This window comes from Platalea leucorodia (assembly GCF_965183815.1).
Source record: "Platalea leucorodia genome assembly, chromosome: 3".
Lineage (NCBI taxonomy): Eukaryota > Metazoa > Chordata > Aves > Pelecaniformes > Threskiornithidae > Platalea > Platalea leucorodia.
Window position 1 is genome coordinate 28,444,646 of NC_138825.1, and position 27,046 is coordinate 28,471,691.

The 27,046-nt window shown below is 38.5% G+C and overlaps 1 protein-coding gene across 3 annotated transcripts in view; it reads left to right on the plus strand.

Annotated features, from left to right (window-relative positions):
- Positions 1–27,046, plus strand: part of EML4 (EMAP like 4) — a 168,913-nt gene that overhangs the window by 135,491 nt on the left and 6,376 nt on the right. For all 3 annotated transcript variants that reach the window (XM_082307572.1, XM_082307570.1, XM_082307571.1), the window contains 13 exons: positions 528–597; positions 1,966–2,076; positions 4,468–4,563; positions 6,707–6,841; positions 7,070–7,205; positions 9,042–9,193; positions 10,776–10,901; positions 11,020–11,151; positions 11,773–11,840; positions 18,162–18,250; positions 19,442–19,539; positions 24,168–24,255; positions 25,543–25,641. In XM_082307572.1, coding sequence (XP_082163698.1) covers positions 528–597; positions 1,966–2,076; positions 4,468–4,563; positions 6,707–6,841; positions 7,070–7,205; positions 9,042–9,193; positions 10,776–10,901; positions 11,020–11,151; positions 11,773–11,840; positions 18,162–18,250; positions 19,442–19,539; positions 24,168–24,255; positions 25,543–25,641 — 1,400 coding nt within the window. The remainder of the gene's footprint in view (positions 1–527; positions 598–1,965; positions 2,077–4,467; positions 4,564–6,706; positions 6,842–7,069; positions 7,206–9,041; positions 9,194–10,775; positions 10,902–11,019; positions 11,152–11,772; positions 11,841–18,161; positions 18,251–19,441; positions 19,540–24,167; positions 24,256–25,542; positions 25,642–27,046) is intronic.

Below are 27,046 nucleotides of genomic sequence, written 5' to 3' on the forward strand. Positions count from 1 at the left end.
ACTAGTAGTGCACTGTACTGGAGAATTTCATTAGTACAATTATGTCAGTAACTCATTTCAAGTGGCAGTAATCCCTGACTCCTGGGTGCACAAGCCCTCAGCCAGCTTTTCAGCTGTTTTTTCCCCAGGTTCATGCTATCTGTAGGTTTAGGTATAAAATATGCTCTAGTGTTTATAAATACGGCATATAACTATGTGTAGGAAGCCCATCATGAGACAATATTTTGTTACAGCGGACTTCCAATGTAGTGGAAACCTTAGATTTGTCAGAGCACATGTGGAGGTAGCTCTTCTGGCACTCCTGGTTTTGTGCCAGCAGCCATCGCAAGAGCTGGATTGACCCATTAGTACCGTGTGTAATGACATAGTCTGATGAGAAGCATACAAGCTGTCTCATTAAAAGTGGGATTTAGGATCATAAGTGTCTTCATGGGCTTCTGTTGAGAAAGGAAAAAAAATTTACAAAAAACCTCTCAGTTTTGAAGACCTATGACAGCAAAAGCAAGTCATATTTCTGTCTGTCTTAGTCTTGCAGTTCATCCAGACAAAATTAGAATTGCAACAGGACAGTTAGCTGGAGTGGATAAAGATGGAAGGGTAAGTAATAGAGCTGTTGAGCAGTAGTATCTTCTTTTGAAAATCAGGAAAAAGTGTTTCGGTTTTTCTTAATCTCATCATCACCTTCTGTTTGCAGTTTATTTTATGCACTGCATTTACTGAGATATTTTGCTGTTTCTAAGGTAACGGCCTATATCTCTAGCAAAAACCAGTAACAGCTAAGCACTCAGCCATACATCAAAAAGAGCAGAAGCTCATAAAGTCTTTTATCTGTGACATAGGAAACTCAATTTTAATTCTGCGAGTAAATGTGAAGCTTGTAATTGATTTATAAGGCCACTTCATTTCTGTCACATTTCTTGCAATAAGCCTTCTCCCAGAGGAGAACAAGTCCCCACTTCTGTGGGTCAGTGTGCTCTTAAGGCTTCATGAGAGGAACCCAACTTTGAGAATTCATGGAAGGTGTGTCAAGCTTTCCTACAAACTGCCTCATTTGAGAGCAAGTGCGTTTAAATGCTCTTGTCCCTGGCTGTTGGCAAACTCTGTCAGAATTTGAATAATTGGATTGTCTTCATGAAATTATAGACAGAATAAAAAAAAAAAAAGAGGTGGGGGCGGGAAAGACAGATACCATGAGGTGTAGAAGCACATTAAATATAACCCTTATTCAGATGTTCAACTTCTTAGATTTTGTAAGAAATTGGTGTGGGTTTTTTTGTATAGATATTGTTATGATTTCCACTGAACATTTGTTGAATCTATTGTTAGGGCTGGTTGATTTGTTTTTCCATCAGTGGGATGATTTATTGTCACTTTCTATGGTGAATGCTGTCCTTAAACCAACTTAATTCCCACTTTATTTGTGATTGTTTCACATTTATGAAGCTAAGCTGGTTTGGGATAGTACTTGTATGAAATACAACTATGGAGGTTTTCATTGAGTGGTTGGTGATGGTTAGGGGACTTGGTGCACCAGGGTTGTGGGTTTTGGTTGGTTTTTTTTTCCTACTTTATATATTAAAAAAACAAGATTTGATCATTATTTTCAGTTGCTGCATAAGATTACTAGGTCTGGGGTCTGAAATGCAAGATGACTCTTCCATTATTTGTTCAATGACTTAAATTGGGCAAAGATTTATTTTCACAACTACAAAATGCTACCATACTTAATTTCTCACCTCAACGGCACTGCTGCCCCGTTTGTAGCCCAGACATGGGGAGCGAGATTGTCTTGACTCTCACCTTTTGAGCTTCAAGATACTATCCAGCGGCACTGTTAGCACAGGTCATCCTGCATTTCGGTCTGCAGTTTGTAATTCAGATAGCATCTGCTTAACAAAACTTGACACCTGCATATGATGCTTTCACTGTTGATGACGTGGTTTGTCCCATTGCTTTTTCACGCAGCCTCTGCAGCCCCATGTTAGAGTATGGGACTCGGTGAGCCTGGTGACGCTGCAGGTTATCGGCCTCGGGACTTTTGAACGTGGAGTGGGGTGTTTGGATTTTTCAAAAGCGGTAAGATGGGTGTGATTACTTGGTGTGTTAAATAATTTATCCAGTCCTATGTAAACGAGAAGGAAATTTCTGAAGATTTTTGTACGTGGTTGTCTAGCTGATCCGTTTTGGTATTAAAAGTGTGTCAGTAGAGCTTATGTATACTTTATAAAACCAGCTGACAGTGAGCTGGCTGAAAAAACAGGAAATGGCACATGTAAAATTGCGGTAACAAACTAGCACAGTGAATAAATAGCAGGCAAGAAAAGCCTTAGCTAGAAATGGAAATCTGTGCTGGGTTTGGTGGCTTGGTTTTGTTTGTGAGGGGCTTGGTTTTTCTGTTTGGATGTTAAAAACAAGCTTGTTAGTGAGGTTCGTGAAGACAAATATTAGTGAGTCCTGATAGAAGGGGCAACTTTTCTGCTTGCACAGCTGGAGCAGGTTTTTATCCAGCAACAGGAAATTTGAAAAAAAAAAAAAAAAACCAACATTATTTTGTGCTATTTTTTCCTGGGGAATAATTTGTTCAATTTGTCCCTCTACTTTTACATAGGAAAAAAAAATGTAGGTCTTGTTACTGGCCCCACAGAATTTATTAGAAAAATCAGTAGCAAATGGAGATGTGCTACTTGGCATTGATAAAGTTCTCGTTTCAAAATTGGCAATGAGTTTATTTTTTTGTAAGGTATGTGTATATTTTAATCTTTAAGCTGCCTTTATATTTTTGCCAAAGCACTAAGACATATCAGACCTCCTGAAAACCCAGGCTGTGGTTCTTGCACCCCAGCAGGAAGAATTAATATGTATAAAAAATAAAAAATGCAGAAAAAGAACATCTGCTGTATTTTGCTAATAGAGGAAGAGATTCACAGGACAGCTGCGGTGGGAAGGGATGGCACCCCATCCACTGTCCTGCTCACAGCAGGCTCGGCCAGAGCAGGATGCTCAGGGCTGTGGTCCACCTGCGTTCTGGGTATCTCCAAGGATGGACACTCAGCAGTCTCGTTGGGTGACCTGTTGAAAAGAAAAACGTACACATTGAAATGTTGCTTAGTTAGTTATAGCTAGGTTTTGTCTTTCAGTAAATAAAAGAATTTTTTTTTTGTTTGTTTTTACAAATAAGGGAGTAGCATAAATAAGTTAGAATAATGTGAGAGGAATACTGTCATTCCTGTCATTTTAATAAATCAATAAAACTTTTTCACTCAGATACTTTTTTTTTTTTCCCCAAAGTGAATAAATATGTGTTCCATCCTGTTAAAAACAAAACAAAACACTAAGGTATTTTTGAGGACTGGATTTTAGTTTTTTATTAGTTTGTTCTGCAGCTGAAACTGATTTTAATACCTTATTACAGTCTCATATGATTCCTCAGTGGACTGAAACAGTGAATATGCAGTCTCTAGAACTGTGTTTTTACCACATAATTCCATAAACCCACGCAAGAGCTGTATATATCGCCAATGCTGTCTTCAGGGTGTCTTTCCACTTAATAATTGACATGTATATTTGCATATTACTGCTCATAATAGTATTAGTATTTGGGAATAAAAATTTCAGCCACCTCTATTTTCATAATTTGTTAGAGAATGCGGTTGAACTGCAAGAATCAACTTTAAAATAAATAAGGCCACCTCCAAATCTTTCTACACATGTCCTTGAAACAACTGGTTTGTGCAAATATGTGTTGGTGTGAATAAGTATGGTTTTGTTCTAAGATTTTCTGTTTGCTCTCTTAATTCTGTATAATCATATTTACTATTTTGTTGTAAAATTGTTCGAAATAAGCTGTTTCAGTTATTTAATACTGTAGATGCCAGTCTTTCTGCTCTGTAAGCATCACTTTATTCAGAAAGTGTTGCCTTTGCTGCAGTTTTACTAACTATATGATGAAACTGCTGGTACTTAATGCTTCATGAGGAAAAAATGAAATGTGATTGCAAAATTTGATAATGTAAAGTTGTGTATATGTGGTGGTGACATTTAAGAAAAAAACACAAGTGGAGCTGTGTGTCTGGCCTCTGAGACCTGAGGAAAAACAAAATATTTGCAGAATAAAAAAAGGGAGAAACCTCTTTGCTCCTAGCGTAATATTGCAAACAAGAAAGCAAAAAAAAAAGACAATAACAACAAAAACAAACTAAAAGGGAAAGATTTGGTAAGATACCTTTTAAAGCTTTCCTAGAATATTATTTGAAGCATGGTCACTTTTTGTGAAATTATGCAAAAATCTATGTCTGTCTTTAAGAGAAAAGGAAAATACCAGCTATATCGGGCTTATAATTACTTTAAAAGGACTTGCTTAATTTATATTTGTACCTTAGCAGTTTTGAAAATACTGCTGTCCTGCCCTGTTTCTAAATGGGGTATGATAGTACTTTGTCAGCACTTCTTTTTTTCTTTTTCCTTTAGGATTCTGGTACTCATTTGTGTGTAATTGATGACTCTAATGAGCATATGCTCACTGTGTGGGATTGGCAGAGGAAATCAAAAATAGCAGAAATAAAGGTAATTATTGCACAAATTAATATTCTGAAATAGAAGTGGTTTTATTCCTGTAAATACAACAGTTTGTGAGACACACATTTGATTTTTCTTGGAAACTGCAACTGTAATACTGCTGGCTTGTGTAAGGGCACAAAAGAAATGTATTCTTAACTTGTATACTGGAAGGGTTTTGAGTATTGGAGCACTTGTAATTACATTTTACTCATCCCTCAGAGCCAATCCAAATAAAGCAATTCTCTAGTATTTTCCTAATTTAAAAAAATAAATCCTGGGAATTTTAAGAAACTTTACGATTCACTCTGTAGTTTTTTATTAAAAAAAAAAAATACTTTTAGACATTCCTTATTTTCATTTCTGTCTGAATTGAGTTCCAGACATTGATTCTCGGTACGTGTGTCTCTTCTCATTTGAAGTCCATTAGTACTTTTGTAGATTGCAATCTTGTTTGCTTTCCTGTTTCCTTCATAACCTTCTAAATTTCTGATCGATGAGAAGCATTCAGAGGTGTTGCGCTCAATGTTCATGTAAAGTTGATTCCACTGGAAACACCCAATCCAATAACTTCCTATTGAAGTCCATATTTTGAGACATCTTGCTTTGCATTATACAATATCAGGCAAGGAGATATTACATGGGTGTGGAACTGAGTATTTTTAAATTTTTTTTAATCATGAGTCAGCAAATGGACTACTCTACAAGTATATATGTCTATATGATTCCAAACTTGCAATTTCAGATAACAAAATCAGGTTGGTTTGACCCATTTTCTTTAAATTATGTTGACCAATACTAATTATGTTCTATTCTGTAAGTTTGAATGTAATTCTATGTCAGTATTTTCATTTCCTTGCTGATATTTAATGTGAAACTATTCAGCATATGGCTTCTATTTCCCATTTTATTGACATTATTTTGACTATTTTCACTCTCCAGGGAGTTCCTTGGTATTTCAGAATTGGCTAAAAACAATTTGTCAGGGACAGCTTGCCCTTCAGTACTTATTCAAGTTTAGGACTTGATCTTACAGTATCTTAAGCACCTTCCGCAATAGGTGTTGTGAGCAGAGTTTCATCCGTTGAGCTAGGGTGCAAAACGGAAGCCTTCTCTCGGCTGAACTCCATTAAATTTTTCAGTCCTTAGTTTCCGTATGATTTGTGGGTATAGGAGATCTGCTCATGTGGAGGAAACTGTGTGTGAGAAGCATAATTCAATAAATATGGCCATCAACAAAAAATGAAACTTAGGAAGATTGTTTTCCTAAAGCGAGCCAAAAATGGTGAGGTGGGAAAGGGTACTCCCACAGGTGCTGATTCAGCAGCACTTTTATGTATACTCCTTTAAAGCATGGGCTTAAATCCCATAGAAGTAAATGCACTGATGCATTTACTTAAGTGTTTTGCAGAGTCATTGCCTCCAGGAGATTGTCTTCAAAGAATTGGTTGAATATACATTAGAAATTAGATAAATGACCAGTCACTTTACTATGTTTGTAAAATCCATTGGTAAAGGATGAAGTACTCACTGAGATGTTAGTAATTCAGTAACAGTATATGCAGCTAGTAAAAAATACAAAGGTGGGACTCTACGTTTCAGAGCTTTGAGTTATGCGGGTTTCTTCTTTTCTTCTTTGTGAGGAGGAAAGGAGAGGAAGAAAGAACCCAAAGGAATTTTTACAGAATTTCAGAAGGAGAATGATGAATATAATCCTACTATGTTACCATTGCCTGTTGCCTCTGTTACGGCTTTGTTATCCAGAATAGCAAACTAGTCTGTGTAGAAACTAAGCAGGGTTTTCAACCCAAAAAAGTATCTTTTGTACGTCATTCGCTTTCCATGGCAGAAGTCTTAGCTATTCCAGAGGGCAGAAGCTTTTGTGATTTAAAAAGCAAATGTAGAACCCTGACTTTTCTACTGAAGTTTTATAAAGGTCTCTTATGAATGTAAAAAATCAATATATATATATATAAAATGACATGTGGGGTCATTCAGACAGTTGATTTAGCACGGAACAGTTATGGATTCTTTCAAGCATACAATGAGCTGTCTAGTTCCTCATATCTCTGTTCAGAAACTTGGGATTTTACATGTGTTTCTAATAGTTCATGTCCCATCTGAATAAATATTATTTCTGTTATTATTTCAGACTACAAATGAAGTTGTTCTTGCTGTAGAATTCCATCCAACTGATGCAAATACCATAATAACATGTGGCAAATCTCATATATTTTTCTGGACCTGGAGTGGCAATTCATTATCAAGGAAGCAAGGGATATTTGGGGTAAGAATGTCTTGATATCAGGTTGGTTTTAAATCAATGGAATGATCTGCTCACGCTTTCTATAAATTTCCTCTGTTGGCACCATGTACTGTTTGAGCAGAGAGGAAAACAAACAAAAAAGGTTACATTCTGCTTACACGTATGCAGGGTGTATGGGTGTGGATGCATTATACTAATTACATAAAGAGTACAAGCAATTATCCCTTTCTTTTGCTTATTGTGTTTCAGAAATACGAAAAACCCAAATTTGTTCAGTGTTTGGCTTTTTTGGGAAACGGTGATGTGCTCACTGGAGACTCAGGTGGGATAATACTTATATGGGGCAAAACTACTGTAGAATCTACTCCAGGAAAAGGACCTAAAGGTAGGATACATTCACAGTTATTCGCAGATTTTAGGTAGTTTGTAGAAGACAGTCATAAAGGATTGCATGAGAACAGGAATAGGGAAACAGGCCTGACAAAGGGTGTACACTTCCTGTTATTAACAGCTGGTACTAAACTCCTTCAAGTCTCGTGAATTAGCTGACTTAAGAGCAATGCAGAGTTTCTCAACAGTTAGTGAGACTGTGCCTGAAATGAATGAAAACTATGTTATTGAAATGTTGTGCATTTAAAAAAATGTGCAGTTAATCAGCGTTCCTTTCATCCTCAGATTTGAAAAAGGCTGTAGGATCAGTTTGAGGATTCTGCAGGCTACCTTTGTCTCTGAAGGCTTATGTTGTACCATGCTTAGTCTCAGAGGAATGCCATTAAGTGTTGAAGCTGATGCTAATAGGACTTGTATGTGAAGGAAAAAATATAATGTGTAGTTGTAGCAGTTACACAAATAATAGTATCTGGCTTAGCAGATACTCAAGTCTTGGCTGTAAAATATACTTTAAAACCCATCTTATTTGAAATTTGGGTTAAACTTACTCTTTAGGGCAAAGCTTTTATAAAAAAGAAAGGAAAATGATTCGTTACCCGACATATGCAGACCTGGCACAGTTGAGCCCTAAGGTAACTTATAAATTCAAGGATAATTTATTTTACTTGGCAGCTATTTCAAACGCTCTGGTTTAAATTGGTATGCCAGGAAAACATTCATGTAAAAAGTAAATTTTTAATGGTAAGTCTGGTTTTGTAGGTAAATCTTTTTCTTGTCTTTCAAGCTAACTGAAATGGAAAAGTAATTTAACAAATTATCTGATGTTTAATTTTGAAGTTCTTATGCAAAAATAACCTTTTCCTAGTATAATCTTAAAAGATATCGAATAGAACATTTATTTACGTTGGCTTAACTAAATACGGGATCTTTTAGTTCATTTATGACATTAGATTGGTCACAAGACTTCATCTCTAACTCTTTTTCACAGTGCGAGAGCATGCTGACTTGAACTGACTGGAGCCATAGGCAGAGTCAGTGAAGTTAAGCTGGTATTTATTTGGGTAGTGTCTTAGGCTTTTTCTGTGATTGCTATTTGAAAATATGCCAGTCTCAAAGCACCAGAATCTTGTTTTTTTAAAAATACACTTTCCTACAGTGATTCTTTTGACACGAAGACCACATTGGGATGCAGAAGGCTTCCTTTGCTACCTTTGTTGTTTAATTTCCCCATCTCTCTCTCATTCTCCCTAGTGTTCTCCTTTGGGTAGACTGCTATATTGACAGATGCTAAATGCTGGTTATGCTATTTTTAAGTGAGGCAACATCCAGCATTAGATATTGGGTTCACGCATCCTGGAAACTTTGCTATAAATAATTTGCTTTTTATTCCCATAAGACTATAGACAACGAGTCTTTGAGTTTCTTTTAATAAAATAACTTTAATTCTTTGCTAATAATGACTTGCTAAATATTTACTGACTCTAAAGGACAGTTTATCTTGCATCTGGAAAAAACTGTGTTCCCTTGGATAGCAGAGAAATGAAAGCATTTTGCAAATAGTTGTTCTTGCCTTCACAAGTTGCAGGACGATCTATCTCAAAAAAGTTTCTATTCAGAAGGGCAGGTCCTTTGTTTTATCTTTTTATCCTGTAAGAAAACACTACCACCTTGTGTTTGCAGTACTAATGCAATACTAATAGCCTGACAGTCCAAATGTAATTATTTATTGTACGCTGTTACTTTATTCTTCTGCCAAAAGGCACGGCTTCTTATAAACCCCAGGTGAATAAACAAGTTAGTGTTCTTTATTATTTTCTTTTTGTGCATGTAGGAGTATATCAGATAAGCAGACAAATCAAAGCTCATGATGGCAGCGTGTTCACACTCTGTCAAATGAGGAATGGGATGCTGCTAACTGGAGGTGGGAAAGACCGGAAGATCATCCTGTGGGATCATGATCTGAATCCCGAAAGGGAAATTGAGGTAAGAAGGCAAGAGTGACAAAGAAATTGCCTTGAGCAAGGTATTGACTAGCAAGACGGAGCCCTCCCCACCCTTTGGATGACCGGTAGTTAGGATGATAGAATATCTTCTGGTTGCTGTCTTTTTAAGTGGATGACAGTGTTTTATTATAAAACTGTTTAAATTTTCAGCCTATAAATGAGAGCCTATATGTGGTTTCAGTTCTCCTCTGTTTAAGTGGAACAGAAATTTTAAGGTTTTTCTTTCCTCCAAGACCCTGCTTAGTTTCTTTTATTCATTCATCCCTTCTTTGAGGATACTCTTTAGTATTGCCTGGGATTTTGTAAGTTTGCCTGTCTGGAGAAAGACAATGTTACCAGGTTTTGTATGTTTTAATAGAATTTTTGACATAAGGCAAACAATTGATGGGGTACCTATGGGCATTCTGTAAGAATTAATGATTAATAAGCTATGTTGAGGAGCTTCTCTGAACTTTATCCTAAAACAGGCGTTAAGTGAATATGTATGTCTTTGTGATTTGGCTATATGGCAATGCTGGGTAAATGGGGATGAACTGGGAAAAAATTGCACATTATGGATTTTAAAATACTTACTTTCTTTTTCCTAACAATAAGATGACATCTTGAAATAACATGTTCTTCTTAAACAGTTGTTCTAATAATGGTTTATTCCACTTACCTAGCGTCCATTTATAGCAGCATTTTTTCCTTAACACGTATGTTTAGTTCCATCTAGAGTTTGTTATTACTTTGAATCTAATAGTGACCTTTAGAAAACATGGCTGAGAGTAAGTAAGCATTGACTATCATATACAACTCTTAGGCTTAAGTAACACACTTTATTCATATCAGTGTCTCTGTTTTCCTTTTGTTAATAATGTTATGTTAAAGCTAATTTTTTATGTTGAGAAATATTACTAGAACCCTGACAGACAACTTTCTGAATGATTGCATTGATTTTCTGTCTTCTGTGGCTAATATTAAAGTTAGTGTATTTTCTAAACATAAATCATTTAGAAAACCAAACAAATGCACACTGTAAAATAAAACAGTGCATTAGCATTCAAGTATGCAATAAACAAACTCAATAAAATTTGGAGTCGTTGTTTATGTAAGGCATATGAACATTTGCTTAAGGCTAATCAGGAAGCATTAAGAAGATCAGGAAGCATTTACTGTGTGCTACAAGATTTTTCTTATTTTTCACAACGTGTTTGGAAAAGTAAACAATAACTATGTGTTCTTCCTGTTCTTATGAGTTGTAAGGTTGTGGAGTGCATTGGTTTAGTGTATTTGACACTTAAAAATCCATGTAATTTAATTTGTAATTTTTTCTACTGAGACTTATTAAAATGGCATAGCTGTGATTGTTTTGGAGTGAGATCGTCTTGTATGCCTGTACTGAACAAATAAATGAGGTAGGTTTTGTGTCAAGTCCTGATCTAGTATATACATGATTAGATTGTTGCTTTCCACTTGGAGAACTCCAGTTTTGGTACTGTCATTGTGCACTATTTGTGGCCTTCAGAAATAAGCGCCTATCAAGGTGGGCAATGTGGTTTTACAGATCTTTCTTTTCCTAGGTTCCTGACCAGTATGGAACAATCAGAGCAGTAGCGGAAGGAAAAGCAGATCAATTTTTAGTGGGTACTTCACGAAACTTTGTTTTACGGGGAACATTTAACGATGGTTTCCTAGTAGAGGTACAGGTGAGCACAACTTTTTTTAACTATAACCTAAAAATGTAAAGGCTTTCCCTGCTGCTGTGTTATTTTGAGAGAGTCTTTATTTTATTCATTGTTATGAATGTATGTGTTTTCTTTCCAGGGACATACAGATGAACTCTGGGGACTGGCATCCCATCCTTTCAAAGACTTATTTTTAACATGTGCCCAAGATAGGCAAGTTTGTATGTGGAACTCTGTGGACCACACACTGGAATGGACCAGGCTGCTAGATGTAGGTCAACCCTTTAATGTTAAATATCAGGCTGGAAAATAGGAAAAAGCTTTAGTTGCCTGCAACACCCTTGTCCCATCTGATTGCAAGAGAAGCAAAAATCCTGTAGTTATGGCTTTAAAAACAGCTATTCGGAACCTTTGATAAACTTCACCAAGCTCATCAGACATTGTATAGACTGTAATGTGGTTACCGTTGTCTGATGCCATTCTGACAATCCAAGTTAAATAAAACTTAGTCCTTTGTTCTTGTTACACTTTAACTTTTTTCCCAATTATTCAAACAATCTGAAGAGGATATCATACTGTTGTGAAAGGTTTGGATTTAGATGTCCTTCCTTACTGTCATTGTTTGTTTCATATTTTGGCTAGTTCTGTCCTAACACGCAAGCAAAAGTATCTTTTTACACAGAAATTTACGTGTTTTACTTTCAAGAAGCTCATGTAGTGCATGTCACTGATACATTAAAAGAAAATATGTCTGAGGATTATAAGCATGCTGCTGATTGGTTTTCCCTGTGTCAGTTCACCTCAGACTTTTAGGGTAGCTTTGGCATAAGGAGAGGTGTTTGACTGTAAGGAAGCGGGCGGGTGAATGACGTCTCTGTGCCTCTCCGTTCAGGAACCGGGGCACTGTGCTGACTTCCATCCCAGTGGAGCAGTGGTCGCAATAGGAACGCACTCGGGCAGGTAAACGCCTTTCAACTGAGTTGTGATGATTGAAAGTTTAAAGCAGACAATTTGATACTACGCATCTTATATATTGGAATTCATTTGCTTTTTATTCTCGTTGCTTGAGGTAAAGTAGCCTAAAAAGCTTGGGGGAAGAGGGCAGATCTTTCTTACATGGGTTAGATGAAGACAGAAAGATTATTTGACTGTTGTTAGGCTGTTTTGTTTTTTTAACTACTCTGTCATGAAAGCTCAGATCTTGAATTTTTTTAAAACTATTTTTTTGCAAGGGTTTCCATGAGCACTCCATATTGGCTTTACCAAGTATCATATATTTTAATACTGTGTGTGTACATTACAGTAATTTATAAGACAGATACATTACAGATCTTTCTTTTTCCCAAATTAAACACGCTTGCAACCTTTTAAATTGACACAGAGAGGCAAGTGAACAGGCTAGGATTTTGATTTTTGTGTAAGACAAAGTTCAGCGTGACACATTGCTGCAATGAAGTGCTATCGAGCTGTTCATATTCTTCCTGAAATTGTTGTGTATTTCAAAGCCATCAAAACACAAGCTGAATCTTTTAAATCAGGCTTCTTTCAGTGATGGAAAAAAATTGTTTTAATTCATAGTCAAACTCTGGCATGCTATCATCTCCCAAGAAAGGAGTCTCATGCAATAGATTTTTAGCAAGTACCAATTCGAAGAAAAAACAAGATATTCATAGCATTAGAAAGGTGAGAGGAGTGGATATTAAATCTATTAGCATTTTTATTCTGTTTTTCAGTTATACCTCATGATCAACAACTCGATGATAAAATAATGCATAGTGCATGTAAGGAAATTGGGATTTTTTTTCTGTGTTTAATTCACCCCCTAGAATTTTTTTTAATACCTAACCTCATGCCTAAAAAACATTTAAAGTTTGGTTTTTAGAACTGCTGAGCATGTGCAACACCCTTAAACTTTCCTGGAAAAATGAAATGTTAAATACTTTTTAAGGAGTTTCCTTTTCCAAGATGAAGATGCAGCCTGCACTAAATTCATTAGGTACAGCATCAGGCTAGAAAACCTAGCTTACCTTCCTAAGAAGAATCTTGCTGAGCTCTTATATATTTGGTTTCCACATTGTACCTTTCCTTTTTTTCATCTCTTTCTGATTATAGCATTAAATTGAACAAGTGTTTCTACCTTAATTAAACAGAGCAGAAGGTACTGGCCTAATAGTACTTGAAACAGAGAAAAGGGAAAAGAAGGTCAGGCTACATTTCTTGAGAGTTATTAGATGTTTTTGAAATTACATCAAAGCACAATGAAGGCATATTGAGTGGCTGCAGCATTCAGTCTTGTGTTTGCTTTTGACTTTTTTTTTTCTCCCCTCGCAGAGCGTTTTACTTTTTCAGTTAGCACTTTTCAGTTTAAATTCGTATTTTTTAATTACTTGAGGCAACCGGTTTATACTGTGTTGGATGAATTTATGATGATGGCCTTGGGTTCTGGGGAGTTTCTGTGGGTTTTTTTTGTTTTGGTTTGGTTTTTTTGTTTGTTTTTTTTTTTTTCCCCTGTTCTTGGAACTGAGCAGTTATATTTTCACCATTATATTTTATTGCATTCTGAAATTGCATGATTCAATGATAGGTTTGAGATATACAAATGAAACTGAATTGAAATGAGACCTGGTAAGTGTACAAGTGTATCAGAAATAAATGAAGTTGTGAATCAAGATAAACAGCACAGTGTTAAATTTACTGCCTAACCAGCGGCATCATGCGGTGCTTTCTGTGCCAGATAATCCGGTCCAAGGGAGTTATTTCCCAAGGAATGAGGGCTGCATGATCTGTCTCGATTAATGTATGAGAGAAAATAGTCTCAGGCCCTTAACAAGGTACCTGATTCATAGGCCAAAATGCATAAAGCCAATATTAAATGAGTCTAATTTGTTTAGAGTTCAATAAACCTTGGATGTGTCTGTCTATTGTCATTCTAGTACTGCTCTGCTTCCAGTACAGAGGTCTGTAAGACAGGGGTAGGGAACAGAGCATTAAGAAAGTTGGGTTTGGTGGTTAAAATTGTGACGTCTCAAGAAAACTGCATTTTCTACCTCTCTTCCCATTCTTGTCTGTTGTTTCACAGCGGTGTGTTTTTACCAGGCAAACAGGTCATGTTTTTGGTGTGCTTTTCACGTACCACTTGCCATAATGAGTATTTCAGTATCATTTCCCTTTTTGGGCTGTCTGCAAATAGTCTGCTGCAGGTTTTGTTAACCACTTCTTTACATACCTTCTGTGTGCCTGATCATCAATTGCCTGGGATTAAGCCTGGTTTGGAAAGAACTACTACTTTTTGTGGATCCTGGAAATGCACAGCTGAAAAACTAAAAGGGCTGGCAGTCAGAAATCCTACCAGAAAAGTGGCTTTTTCAAGGCACTATACAGATCCTTTTGCCATGCTGCCAGTGGTATTGTTTGCCGGAAGGTAGACCTTTCTGTGACTAATCATGTAGAATATCTTGAGAGCTGTGCACTGCAGCAAAAAGACTAATAAGATTCTTACAGAAATACTAACATTATTAAGAATACTGAGGACTGCAAGACAAGACCAGCGTAAGCCAGAGCCACAAGGAGGTAAATCAGTCAACAGAGCTATTGAGATTTATACCAGTTCAGCATCTGTTGTGGTATTAAGATGAAGAAGCCTAAATATCCCAGGGAACCGATCTTGTAAGATGGGTTGGTTTGTTCCTTCTGATTAATGCCTTGCAGCTTCAACATTCAGTATTATCTAAACGTGGGAATTGCAAATGTAAGTGCAAAAATACATTACTACTTTGAATACTGTTTCCCCTGGTGATTTCATCAGAAAAATTCTGCATTCACAGATGTGAATTATCAGTAATAAATATGTGTCATGGGTCAGAATTTATTTTCCAAAAGAGAGTAGTTTAAGGGGTTTTGTTTCTAAAAGCATGTATTTTTTATAGAGGTTGTTAGTATTTTTGTTTAAAGCAAAGAAATGGGAAGACAAGAAATGGATGAAAATGGCAAAAGTTCTGTCTTGTTTACGTGAACTCACAAACAAGTTAAGCATGTTAAGTTTGGTAACAATTCGGAGAAAATCAATAAGAACCAGAAAAAGCAAAAGAGCTACTATCTTACAGCTGGGATACCATTCATCCATTTCTTTCGTCTGGTTTACGGATCAGAAGTTCACTTGGCAGCCAAGCTTTGCATTTCACAGCCCAGTAGGACTTTTTCAGGGTCAGCTGCCATTTGCGTGTTGCATACCTTCGTGTTGGAAGGAAGATCCTCTCCCAAAGCGCGGTCTCAAGGTGGACCCCAGCTGTTTGCGAGCAGGGCCTCTGTGGGGCATGCCGGTGACCTGCTGTAGCCGCTTAGACTGGAGACACATTTCATGGAGACAGGCTTTCTTGCTGGCAGTTGCAATGTTTGCCACGGCACTGGGAGAGTTTGGAAGACTGAAGAGAGCATGTCTGATTACAGTGTGCGGAGGCACCAAGAAACAGCTGAACTAGATGTGACCAATGCTTCCTTTCTTAAATTAATATCAAAATTGTGACCAATGCTTCCTTTCTTAAATTAATATCAAAATTGTCACAGCGCACTGACTGTTTCCTTGGTCAGCTAAGATTGCTGCTCATATCTCTTGTTCAGAAAAGTTTCTGGAGAAGAACTGGTGTCACAAAATGCTGTCTCCTAACGCCAAATGAAGGTCACTGTGCACTCTTAAGAGCAGCAGCAATTTTCCATTGTATTTGATACCACACAATACCACCTCTGTGCTTTCAGTAAAATAGGTGGGTTTTGCATGTTTTTCTGGTTGCATTTTAGACTTTGGTTAAGTTTTCATTTTACATAATATTAACTGGAGGATTACCTGGTTCAGGTAACAGCCTCAAAGGACCAACCTAAAGAGCTGGTCTCAGAGCCAGCATCAAGAAGCATGTCTCTGCTGCAGCAGCCTTCCTGCCTTGCCCTGGCTGTGTATTTTGGGACACAGAAGGCTCAGCCCTCCCCTTGGCTGCCTGGCAGAAGTGCTGTGCAGCACAGTCACCCGCGGGAGAGCATGGGAAGGGGATACCCATCCACTTTGTGGAAGAAGGCTGCTTTTGGTTGTTACTGTGCTGATAATCAGTTTTTATATCCAGGCACTGCGATTATGCTGCTCGAAATAAACAAACAGGCATCATGCTGTGTCGTCTTGCTGGATAAATAGATTTTACAGTATAGTGCCTCAGTTTTCTAGTAAAGCAAAAGGTCTTCCTATCTCCTGTTTTGCTGTCTTTGTGCACAAGAGGTGTGTTGCTGACCTGGGCTGAAGCAGTGAGGAGCCTCCACCCTGTGCTGGATTCAGGAAAACACAAATACGAATGAGACAGTGGGGCATTGGCTTTCACACCAGCTTCTCGTGTTGCTTGAAAACGAGGTGACTTCAGCTCAGCGATGCGTCCGTGTGTGTTCTTCACACTTCTGTTATTGTCCCATCAGGATGCACTTTTAGAGCAGTTTTGCTGTCATGATGGAGTGATTGTTTTTCTTTCTATGGTGGCAAAATGGCATAGGTACTCTCTTTCTTTCCCCCTGCCAAATCCTTTTGTAGTTTTTGGTCTTTTTCTTTTGGTTGTTTTGTTTTGGTTTTGTTTGTTTTTTCTTTTTAACAATTATTTTGTTTTTTTCTTTAATATCCACACCACATCAGGGTTATCAGCCAGGTAACATTTTAGTGAAGCATTTGGCAGGGCCAAAGGGGCATGTGGTTTGAACTAAATAGCAGAATAGCAACTTGTAACTCCTGATGCATGCAGCAAACCTTCAAAGCTTCAGTGGGTAGATTGGAAGAAATCAAAAGTCCCCTTTCAGCAGAGGATTGCAGCAGAGAAACTCTGAGCGTGGTTTCTACTGCTGTCCAATGCAAACACATTAGCTGTTTTCCACTGGTTCCATTTGTCTTACACACAGATTATACAGCAGTCCGTGTCATGTGGGGGTGATGGTTTTTTATGCGTATGTCGTTTAATTTCTTTCATGTGGTTCTCTAACCACAAGCTGGTTTTAAGCCATTGGGACCACGTCACTTTACAGATACCTAGCTGCCGGACACTGAATCAGCGCGAGCTGGAATCTCCTCTCCGTCCATAGAAAGCAGCGATGTGCGCTGTTGTTCCTGAAGTTTATTTTATCTTATATAAGTTTGTTTTGGAATAGAGGGTCCTAGCTTTTGCAGTGCGTTTGTTCCACTGAATTCGCTATTAGGTATCTGTATGAGATGGAATTGCCTTACTCATTTCCACAGTGTGCGAACTTGCCGTTTGCCGCTAGGGATGGAAACCTGGCCATAGTGTACGCCCGTGGTTGTGAGATCAGAAGTTCGGAGCAAAGAAATTAAATTCTGAGTACAGCTTTAATATGTTTAGCCATGTTGAGATCTTATGTTTTCATGATAAGCATGTCTGTATATATGTTTTTATTACATTTTCATTGCTTTTGTTTTGCTGATGTTTGCTGTATTTAGGAGTTAGATGGGCATCAGAACCATTGCAAAATGCTCCGGTTCTGCTGATCTTGCCCGCCCTGCTGTCAGTGGCCATTTCGGTGTACAGGCCACTGAATTTTTGTAAGCTTCTCTGAGCTTTTTACATGTGCCTCATAACTAATGCTGCAGGTTAAAAGTTATTGTTAAATAATAAAAAATGCAATTAATTACATTAGTTATAAATCATCCAAGCAGGGAATTAAAAAAAATGCTGGGTTATGAACCATCAAATTTCAATAAATGGTTATTGCTTCTTACTTTGATAAAATTATTCATAGAAATGGAAAGGACCGAGAAATTGGAATATACTTTGTGTTTAAAATGAGTATGGAAATGTTTTCAACTCCCTACTACTACTACTTTTTTTTTTTTTATTTTGTTTCATGCAATTTGAAAGACGCATTTTTATATCAAAGCTGTTCTTCAGAATGGGGAAGAAGTAATAGATGAAAATTCAGCTGTAGCCTTAAGGCTTCAGGAGGATAAGGTGCAGTCAGATTAGCTATCTGGTGGCATGTTTATCATCCAGCAGACATTTTGGTGATTACTACAGTCTTCAAGGGAGGGGGGAAAAAACTGGGCTCTATTTAGAATCTTTTATATATTCTTCACTGAAACTTGTATCGCTTTGTGAACCAGAAAAGCGTTCCATTAAAAACAGATGTTCACCGTGCTGCCCTTGAGGGGTTAGCATGAGAAGATGAAGGCAGGCAGTGATTACTGTTCTTTTGCTTGCTTTTTTTGTTTAGTGGAAGTGATACTCATTGGAATTCTCCTCTCTCTAGGTGGTTTGTTTTGGATGCGGAAACGAGAGATCTGGTTTCAATACACACTGATGGCAACGAACAGCTCTCAGTGATGCGCTACTCAGTAGGTAGGCAGACTTGTATGTTCAGAATAATCACTGATAAATGAGATGTCTCTTCTGTTAAACGCTGTTAAACTACTCCCCAGTCACTAGAAAAAGCAGAGCTTTGAAAAAAATCGTTCAAGATGCTTAATATGTAACTGAATACGTGGTTACAGATTTGTTTGGGTATGCTAAATCTCGGAGTTCTGTAACTGCAGTCATTACAGTCACCTTTCCCAGCCTTTCCTTTATGTTAAACTCTGCTATTATAATAAATGTTAGCTTTGGTCCCAGCAAAATTAAAAGTTCTCAACTAAATAGTTGACAGGTTAACAGAAAAGTCTGTAGAGAGCCTAGTATTCCAGTGATATTTTAATATACTTCTTAGTTAATTTTCAAGTTTATTAATACAAAACCATAAAACTAAGCTCAGGTCTGTCTGAAACTCAGATCTGTTTGTTAAGTATTTGCTATGGGATTACATGGAGTCCAAGCCAGTATTGAGTCTCCTCTTCAGACGTGACATGACAGATCATCAGAGGCTGACTTCTCTCTTAAAACTGAATAGGAGAACACTCTCGTAAATCTGTTTCTTGTTTGCTTTTGGATAACGTGCCATGGCAGTGGGCAAAATGTTCCTCTGCTGCTGCCACATATGCCAAGCGCCACAAATTTATTTTAAAGCACTGATGTTCATTGACACTGGAGATGTTTGTTCGTGATTCAGGGTAACTCTTGTCCACGTACTTCTTTTTTAAATGGAGACAACACACGTTAGAAAACTGCTTACAATGTTTGAATGCTCCACTTCTTCTTTAGACATTATTTGGTGCTGATTTATATGTAATCCCACCCCCCTCCAAAGCTAAGCTAACTATAGAGTAAATACTGTTCTGCATTTTTTGTGATGTGGAAAATTCAAGCCTGCCTGCTGTTGACAATTTCCAGAAATCCAGTGCAGTCTGAGGATTTATACCTTGTCCAGTGGACACTTACTTAAAAAAAGCAGAAGTGAAAAAACTTGCCCAAAAACCATACCCACAAAGTTAACGGATACTGCCTGAAAAACAACATAATGTAAACAGTTATGTATCCTTAAATATAACTCATAAGCAGTAGTTTAATTGAGACTATTGTCTTAGTGACAAATCTGAAATCATTAAAATTTAGAAAACAAACATTCTGTTAATTTATATCAAATATTTTGTGTTATAGATGGCACCTTACTTGCAGTTGGATCCCATGACAACTTTATTTACCTCTACGTAGTAACAGAAAATGGAAGAAAGTATAGCAGATATGGAAAATGCACTGTAAGTTTTGGAACCAATATAATCAGCAGTTCTTGCATTTTGATATTATACATACGCTAAGATGTTAAGCAGCGGAACTCTTTCCAAGTTGGTGCTTTTCCGTTTTTAGTTTTGGTTATAGGTTTATGGGGTTTTTTTCAGCATTTGATTGATTTTAAACTTCAGTCTGATGGGTACTGCAACCATTAGTGTTAGGTGAACAGTTTTGCGTCAAATATGACTAATTTCTCAGACTATTTACTTTTTCTTTGAAATGGGAAATTAGCAGTAAGATGGAGAAATGGCTTGTACCTATATGCTGAAACTGTTTCAAGGAAAATATTACACTTGTTTGGGGGTGTTTTCCCCCTGTTAGTAAAGTACTCCTTGGACCAACATAAAATTAGATGTTGGAATTTCGTTAGAATATATAATTTTGGAGATAGCAAATACACACTGTTTTCAGCTGTAATTGTTACTCCAAAATTTGGAATTGGGAGATATGTTAACAATAAATTTTTGGCACAGGGTAAATAAATTTAAGTGTAGCACAAATAGTGGAGTTTGTATTAGTCCTTACACCTACATGAGGTTTTCCCAGTTCTAAAATGACATACTTTTTTTTCTTAAGTGTTTAGTTATCTAACATCCTGGCCTTAAGTTCAGCTGTCTCTTTAGGTTAGTGGGAATATTTAGATGAAGAACATCTGAATCTTAATGGGATTTGCAAATGATATTGTAAGAACAGGTTTACATTTGACATGTGAACTTTTTTTTTTAAGGAATGCATCCCCTACTCAAAACACTTTTCATATGTTTGTCACCAATTGCATTTCTTTAGTTCTAAAAATAAGAGAACTTCTCAAGCTGCTTTGTTAATTTGAAAATGGGAGGTAAGGGGACCATAAGGCTAAATTGTGTGGGGTTTAGGGTTTTTTTTATTTCTAAGATTATTTTTTTTTATCATTAGTAGTATTATTATACATTATATACAACCTTTGCTGCAAGACTTGCAGTGGAAACTGTTAGTTAGGGGGATGCAAACAGGCATTAGCCAGTCCTTTAGTGCCACATATGGTGTCTTCGAGAGATTTCTACCCATCATTTGGCTGAGGACCCCCCACGCTGCTAGAGCATGGGGGTCCAGAGCAGCCTGGGTCCAGCTGCTGCTGGGGGCACGGGGCTGCCAGGGCGGTCAGCAGTGGTGGGTTTGCTCTGTCCCTGTGGTGTGCAGGCTGGCAGGGAGGGCTTGACGCTGGCATGGGATGTTGCTGGGAGGGAAGGCTGTTGGGTGTGCTGGAGACTCCTTGATGGCAGGGTTGTGGTGCACGGTGAGCCAGGGCATCCTGCAGCCCCTGAGCAGGGTGGCAATGGGGTTAGCCGATAGCACAACGGTCATGAGACGAAAAATCAGGTCTGCAGCCTTCCCAGGGAGCTCAGGCAGTGGGGAAAGGACTGAGCCTACAGGGAGGTCAGACTGGGGGCCCAGTGGGGCTGGTGGGGACAGCAGCAGACAGCTGTGCCTCAGTACAGCATTTCACCCCATCACTTTATTTTTTAAACCGTAAAAGATAAAATCACTGAGAGATGGCTAATCTTAACATACGTAATATTTAGCTTGCTGTGTACTTCAAGGTCTCTGTGAGCTCTTTGAAGATGTATGAGATCATTCATTTCTGCATATCGTATGTATTATGTATCAGGAGAGAGCATATTGTAATTTAAACCAGCATCTGTATATCTGCCTGTCCCTCTGCCTTGGCAGGAAAGAGGTTTGTAAAAATTGGGATGGGAGAAATGAGCGTTATTATTCTCAGGCAGAAGCATTAAGGCTTCAAAGCAGATTTCTGTTAACCATTGTTTTCCAGTCTGAGTGACTGTGTGTAGAAGCCAAAATTAGCAACCTGGTTTCTGTCGGGGCTGAGCTCCCCTGACCCTTCCAGCTTGTGCAGAAGGCAGCAGCATGTTAGCTGACCAGAGCTAACGCTGCCGATCGGGTTTCACGTGCCCTGCGCCTCCCCTCTGCTGCCTGCCAGCAGGCTGGCGGGTCCATACCAGCTTGATGCTAAGCAGGGAGACACCCCGGCATGCTCCGGACCCAGAGTGCTCTCCTGACTGGTGCTTGGGTGCTGGCACCACGTCCTTCTGTGTTCTTCTGTTATTCAGTAGCCTTGCGGGTGACTTCCAAGCGGTATGACTCAGTCCTCCTGGTAGTCAACTTCTGGTTGTTTCTTCCAACTTGAATACATTATTTGAATACTTTCAGAAGGATTTGATCTACTGAACCAGCATCAGCTTGTGCATAAGGGCTGTATGCCCACTGTTACATTTAAATCCCCTTTCAGTCACGACCAGGCTTTCTGCTGCTGCCGGAGAGGCGAGCCTCTGACCTGTGAGCGTGTTTCTACAGTGAGGGATGGTGTTGGTTGTGATCAGAAAGAATTTCAGATGAGCCGAAACAACCGTTTCGACTCGTGCAGCTGTTTCTTGAGGGCTCCAGCTATGCAGACAGCAATGTGAAGGTATGGGCTGGGTTATGAACTTCCAGTGTGTCAGCAACTCCAAGGTAGCTGGCGCTGTCTCTGTCTTACATCAAAGATATCTGTTAGCAAAGGAGAAGCAAGTGCCGTGCATTTACCGAGAGGGCTGTGGGGTGAAAGCCACACAGGCAGCCATGCTAAAGTGTTTGATACACTGGACTTAACCTGAAATAATTAGTGTGCCTGTCCTATAGGCTGTGGGTATTTTGGTGCTTGCACCGCTTAAGTCCGAAACAGATAAACATTGCCAATGAAGGAGAGGGTTTCCATTTAGTCAGGCAATTTTACTAGTCAGTGATAAAGTGAGTAATTATGTTCATTGTATATAAAGGTACAGAAAAGGAAAGAGTAAAATGTTGCCTTATCAGTGAGCAGCTACCAAAGAAAGATTTTAATAGAAAATGGGATCGTTCTGTTGAAAATATTAGGACAATGTTATATTCCAGTTCATCATTTGGTGATCGCCTGCCTGAAGGCATTTTGCAGCATGGAGCCCCCAGGCCAATTGCTTTGTTCCCTCCCCCGCCACCCCCAGGAATTTTAACAGCTGCCAAATGTCTGGCAGGATTTAGTAAATGACTGACCAATTCTTTTCCATGTTGGAGTTCGCTTGCAAATTTGAAGACTTGGAAAATAAGGGGGGAGAGAAAAAATCCTAGCCAATTATGCAATTTTTTTATTTTTTTTTTAAATACCAAGTTTGCACGTCGGTATCATATATCCCACCCATGACTGCAAAGTAGTTATGTCAATACACAGTTCCTCTGCTTGAGGCAGATACTAGGTCATAAGTAAATAAATCTTAAAGGCTAGCTTTTCTCCTAAATGTTTTTGCAGTCTCTCACAGAGAACCGTGGGACGGGGAGACAGACACGGGTGTATTTCTACAAGTAATTCTGGAAGCAATCAGCATCTCTTAGAGCTCTCTGTAGAGGAAGCTGGCGTGGTGGGTGGCGCGGCAGCCAGCGCAGTGCTCCAGCGTGGCCCTGGCACGGCGGGTGCAGGCTGGGCCAAGAGACCTTGCGGGGGGGCCGAGAGACACCAGCTTCATAATGCCTACCGAGAGAGGGAGATGAATTGGCATCTGTCAGTCAGGAAAGTGGCGTTTTGTTGGCTGGCGGAATGGCTAGGAAGGAGAGAAAATGGATGGTCTTACAAGGGGAAGAAGGAACAGTAAGAAGAAATGGAAGGGTAGAAGAAGAAAAGAGTGAAAAGGACATCACTTTTATTAATATCCTACCCTTTCCTCTACAGAGAAATAATTTATTCCTACCTTATACGTATTTGTGGCTTCTCTGGAGCCTCTCATATATTTATTGTTACTATTATTATTATTAATACCAACAAAAAAGTTCATGCACAGGAAATATATTCTGACAGCTGCATGTAGCTTCTCCCTGAAAAACAAAAGATGGGTGTTTAGCCCTCAGCGTGCTCTTGATGATGATAACTAAGAAATTAGGCCAAAGTGTTTTGATTCTTATATATATATGACCCTGTGCCTATAGGGAAGACTCCTTTCAAAGCTGGCACTAACATGTATGCAGTGTAAGGACGACAGCAGAAACTTTCAAAAAGCTTACGGGGGTATTCTTGTAACACCAGTCCTTGATCTTGTAGTTTTACATGGTGGCTGTTAACCAAGGTATCCTAAGTTTCTAGGATGAGCAAAGTTTATTTGAATGTGTGTGCACATGTGTTATTTTTCTGATGGGATCTAAAAATCAAGTAGGTTACTTGCCTTCCTCAATTGGTAGCAATGTATACTTTCTTAATTCAAGTACAAATGTGAGTTCATCTGTATTTTAGCAATGTACCTTCTAGGAGTAAATCATTCTGGGGTCCAAGAGGGCCGACACCGTTTACAAGTGAAGAATCCACCGTGCAGTGGGAGAGGCACGATGCCCAGCCCGTGTTTGTTTAGCTGTTAGCGAGTGTGGCACTGGTGAATAAGGAGCCTTTAAAGGAGCACAAGTGAATTGTGGCAGATCTGGGGTGGGTGGGGAGGTGCTTTTTTGCTATTAGCTGTCGCATCCAGGGGTGCAACTTCTGCTTCTGTTTGAATTAAAATACGTGTTTCACATTGGTTGTTACTGCATTCTTCTCCAGGGACATTCCAGCTATATTACACACCTTGACTGGTCCCCGGACAACAAGTATATAATGTCAAACTCAGGAGACTATGAAATACTATACTGTAAGTATGAAATTAAATACACTGGAAACAGAAGTATGTATTAGCTGTCAGAATATTTAGAAGAGTGTGTTTGATCAGGACTGTACAAAATGCTTACTGACAAAGGAACCAGTTTGAACTTGTGTAACCTGATATCTTGATGTTATTCAGAGCTGTGTATTACCTAATGGCAATGCCAAATATAGCTTACTTCTTTACAAGGTCATAAATCAGTTTAACAGCGTAGAATTTACAGAACAAGTGGCACCATGTTTTGATGTTGGCCCAAAGTTCTGTAGATTGAAAATAATATACACAGTTGTCTAATTAGTGTCAACAGTGTCAGTTATTTTGGGGGAATAAAATCAGTGGGTCTGTGCCACTGTTCTGTTCTGGGGTTTCTTTTTTTTAAACTTTACCTTGGCTGGTGGTGTTGAAAACTAAGCAAAGCAATAATACTACTTTAATGTGTTAGTGGTAATAATGTTTTTTGTGTTTGTCCTTTTTTAATGTGTGAAAATATGTATTGAATATATAGTGGTTGTGTCAAAAGTTCAACTTGCATAGTGCATATCAGTCTGTTTTTAAATTGGTTTTTATACTCATGTCTTCCTGTGGCTTTAACAGGATCCAAGAGGATTGTAGTTCTGTTCCTGTATAGGCAAGAAGAGCCATCAGTTTAAATATCTGTCACCTTAACATGTTCTTTCTGACTGTCACAACTTAGGCGTTAAATCTGGATAATGCAATATCTCAATCTACCAAAAGCATGTGTTGGTGTTTATAATTGCCTGTATAGGGAGGCAAAGAGCTGTGACCCATTAGTGCTGGGCTGGTGTATTGAAAGGTGGACGTTCTTTTGGGAAACAATATTTCCTTTCCTAGTTAGAAGTTGAAAAGCAGTCTAAGGCTCCTCTGGCCGTAGTTTCTCACTGTTAAAAGCAGAGCTTCCTGAATGATTGATTGAATTTTAGCACATCAATGGAGCCTGGTAGGAAGGAGAAATTATTCTATTACAGACTCTATTAAAGCATTTTGTAGAGTAGGTAGCAGGGGACCCAAGCTGCAGGGAAGTGTTTTCGAGGTACGCTGATCTGAAGAGGGAAATGAGAAGTAAATGTGACTCTTAAATACCAAGCGAAGCTTTGAGTATCTGAAATTTGGTAAAGGTACTGGTCTGTCTTTGCCTCTACAGTATCATTCCAGATTGGTTTTAAGATGTGTTTATTTACTGACTTAGCACCTTCAAAGAGCACCTATGTAAATATAAAATTCTATGGCATAACTCCTCATTCACTTTTTTTACAGGGGACATTCCAAGTGGCTGTAAGCTGATCAGGAATCGTTCTGACTGTAAGGATATAGATTGGACGACATACACTTGTGTGCTAGGCTTCCAGGTGTTTGGTAAGCACCACTTAACTTACTTTTAAGCTATTCACACTCTGCTTCTGTGTTTTCTTTTGCTTCAATTTGTCATTAGAAATATGCTGCTAATGATTATTGAGGATGGTGCTGAGATGACAGACCAAATGACTGACCACAATAGTTGTCTGTGATACAGACCACTGGATGCTCTATAGACAATGTATAATTCATTTCTATTTAGTCTTGAAGTTTGGGATTTGATTTTTCTGCTGTCATTTTAGGGTACCAGTTTTGGAGGCACTGAAGCAAAAAGCTGATATTTTAAAGTGCTCTTATTGCATGTGTGCATTCTCCTTTGCTTACCTTGTTTTGGGATAGGAACAACACTATATGAGTGTAGGTTATAGTTCATGACTTAAAATCATGACAGCACTTTGATACCTGTAGTCAAAGGTGAGTAATATACACTGCTTCTAAAGACTAAAAATGCTTTAAAGATTAAACAGATTCTTTACCTAGTAGTTTATTTTTTAAAGGTACAAAAACATTTACAAAGCTGACAGATCCGATGTTAATAGTGCAGTTTGAGACTGTGGCCAAACAATTCAAACTGCTTTTGTTGAAGGCAGCTCTGTTGGCCATAAATGAGGAGCCCCTCTGTGAGGGGTTGAAAAGTGTGGTTCAGCCTGTCAGTGTTGTAAAACCAAGCTGTGTGAGCAGGATGCCGAATGTCTTGCTTCCATCACTGAGATCAGATATGTGCCTCTGTTCTTCATATTGTTGGAAACATCAAAAGCAGGTAAATCAGCAAATTCTTTAGAGGTGAGGGTTAGGTCTACAAATCTTTTCTTCACAGCTACTAGGAGTTCAACTTTGAATATCAGTTTATATGCAGGGTAGAAGAAATTCTTAAGTGCTTTCTGTAGCTTCTGACACCTGTCGTGCATATTTTAGGACTGTCGTGCTTAATGAGCAAGTAGTCTTAAAGGATTGCAGTTGATTTGTGGGCTAACACTGACACTCTTGTGTGGCATATTGGTTGGGTGGAGGGCATTTGGTGCTTTATAACCAGGCTTGGTTTCCTTTCTGGGTACCAAAGATCTGAGGCAGAGCAGGGAAAATAAAGTGGTCAGAGAAGGAAGCTGACTGGTTGATAAAATCCATAAATATTTTTGACTGGTTTGGAACTTGAGGTAGGTAGCAGAAATAAACAGGAGCATGCTGTTTCTGGATCTGAATACTGTTGCTTATGGCTAGTTTGATGAAAATATTGGGTCCCGTTATTCTGAGAACTATGAACCGGATTGTGTACGTGTTTGTTTTCACTGAGTCTGGCTGAAGTAGAGAATGGATGGCTGTTTCCTCCTGATACCCTGGTGCATGTAAGCCTAGGCTGACAAGGAATTGGTCCACAGCAGTCGTTTCCTCGCTGTCTTTGCTACTG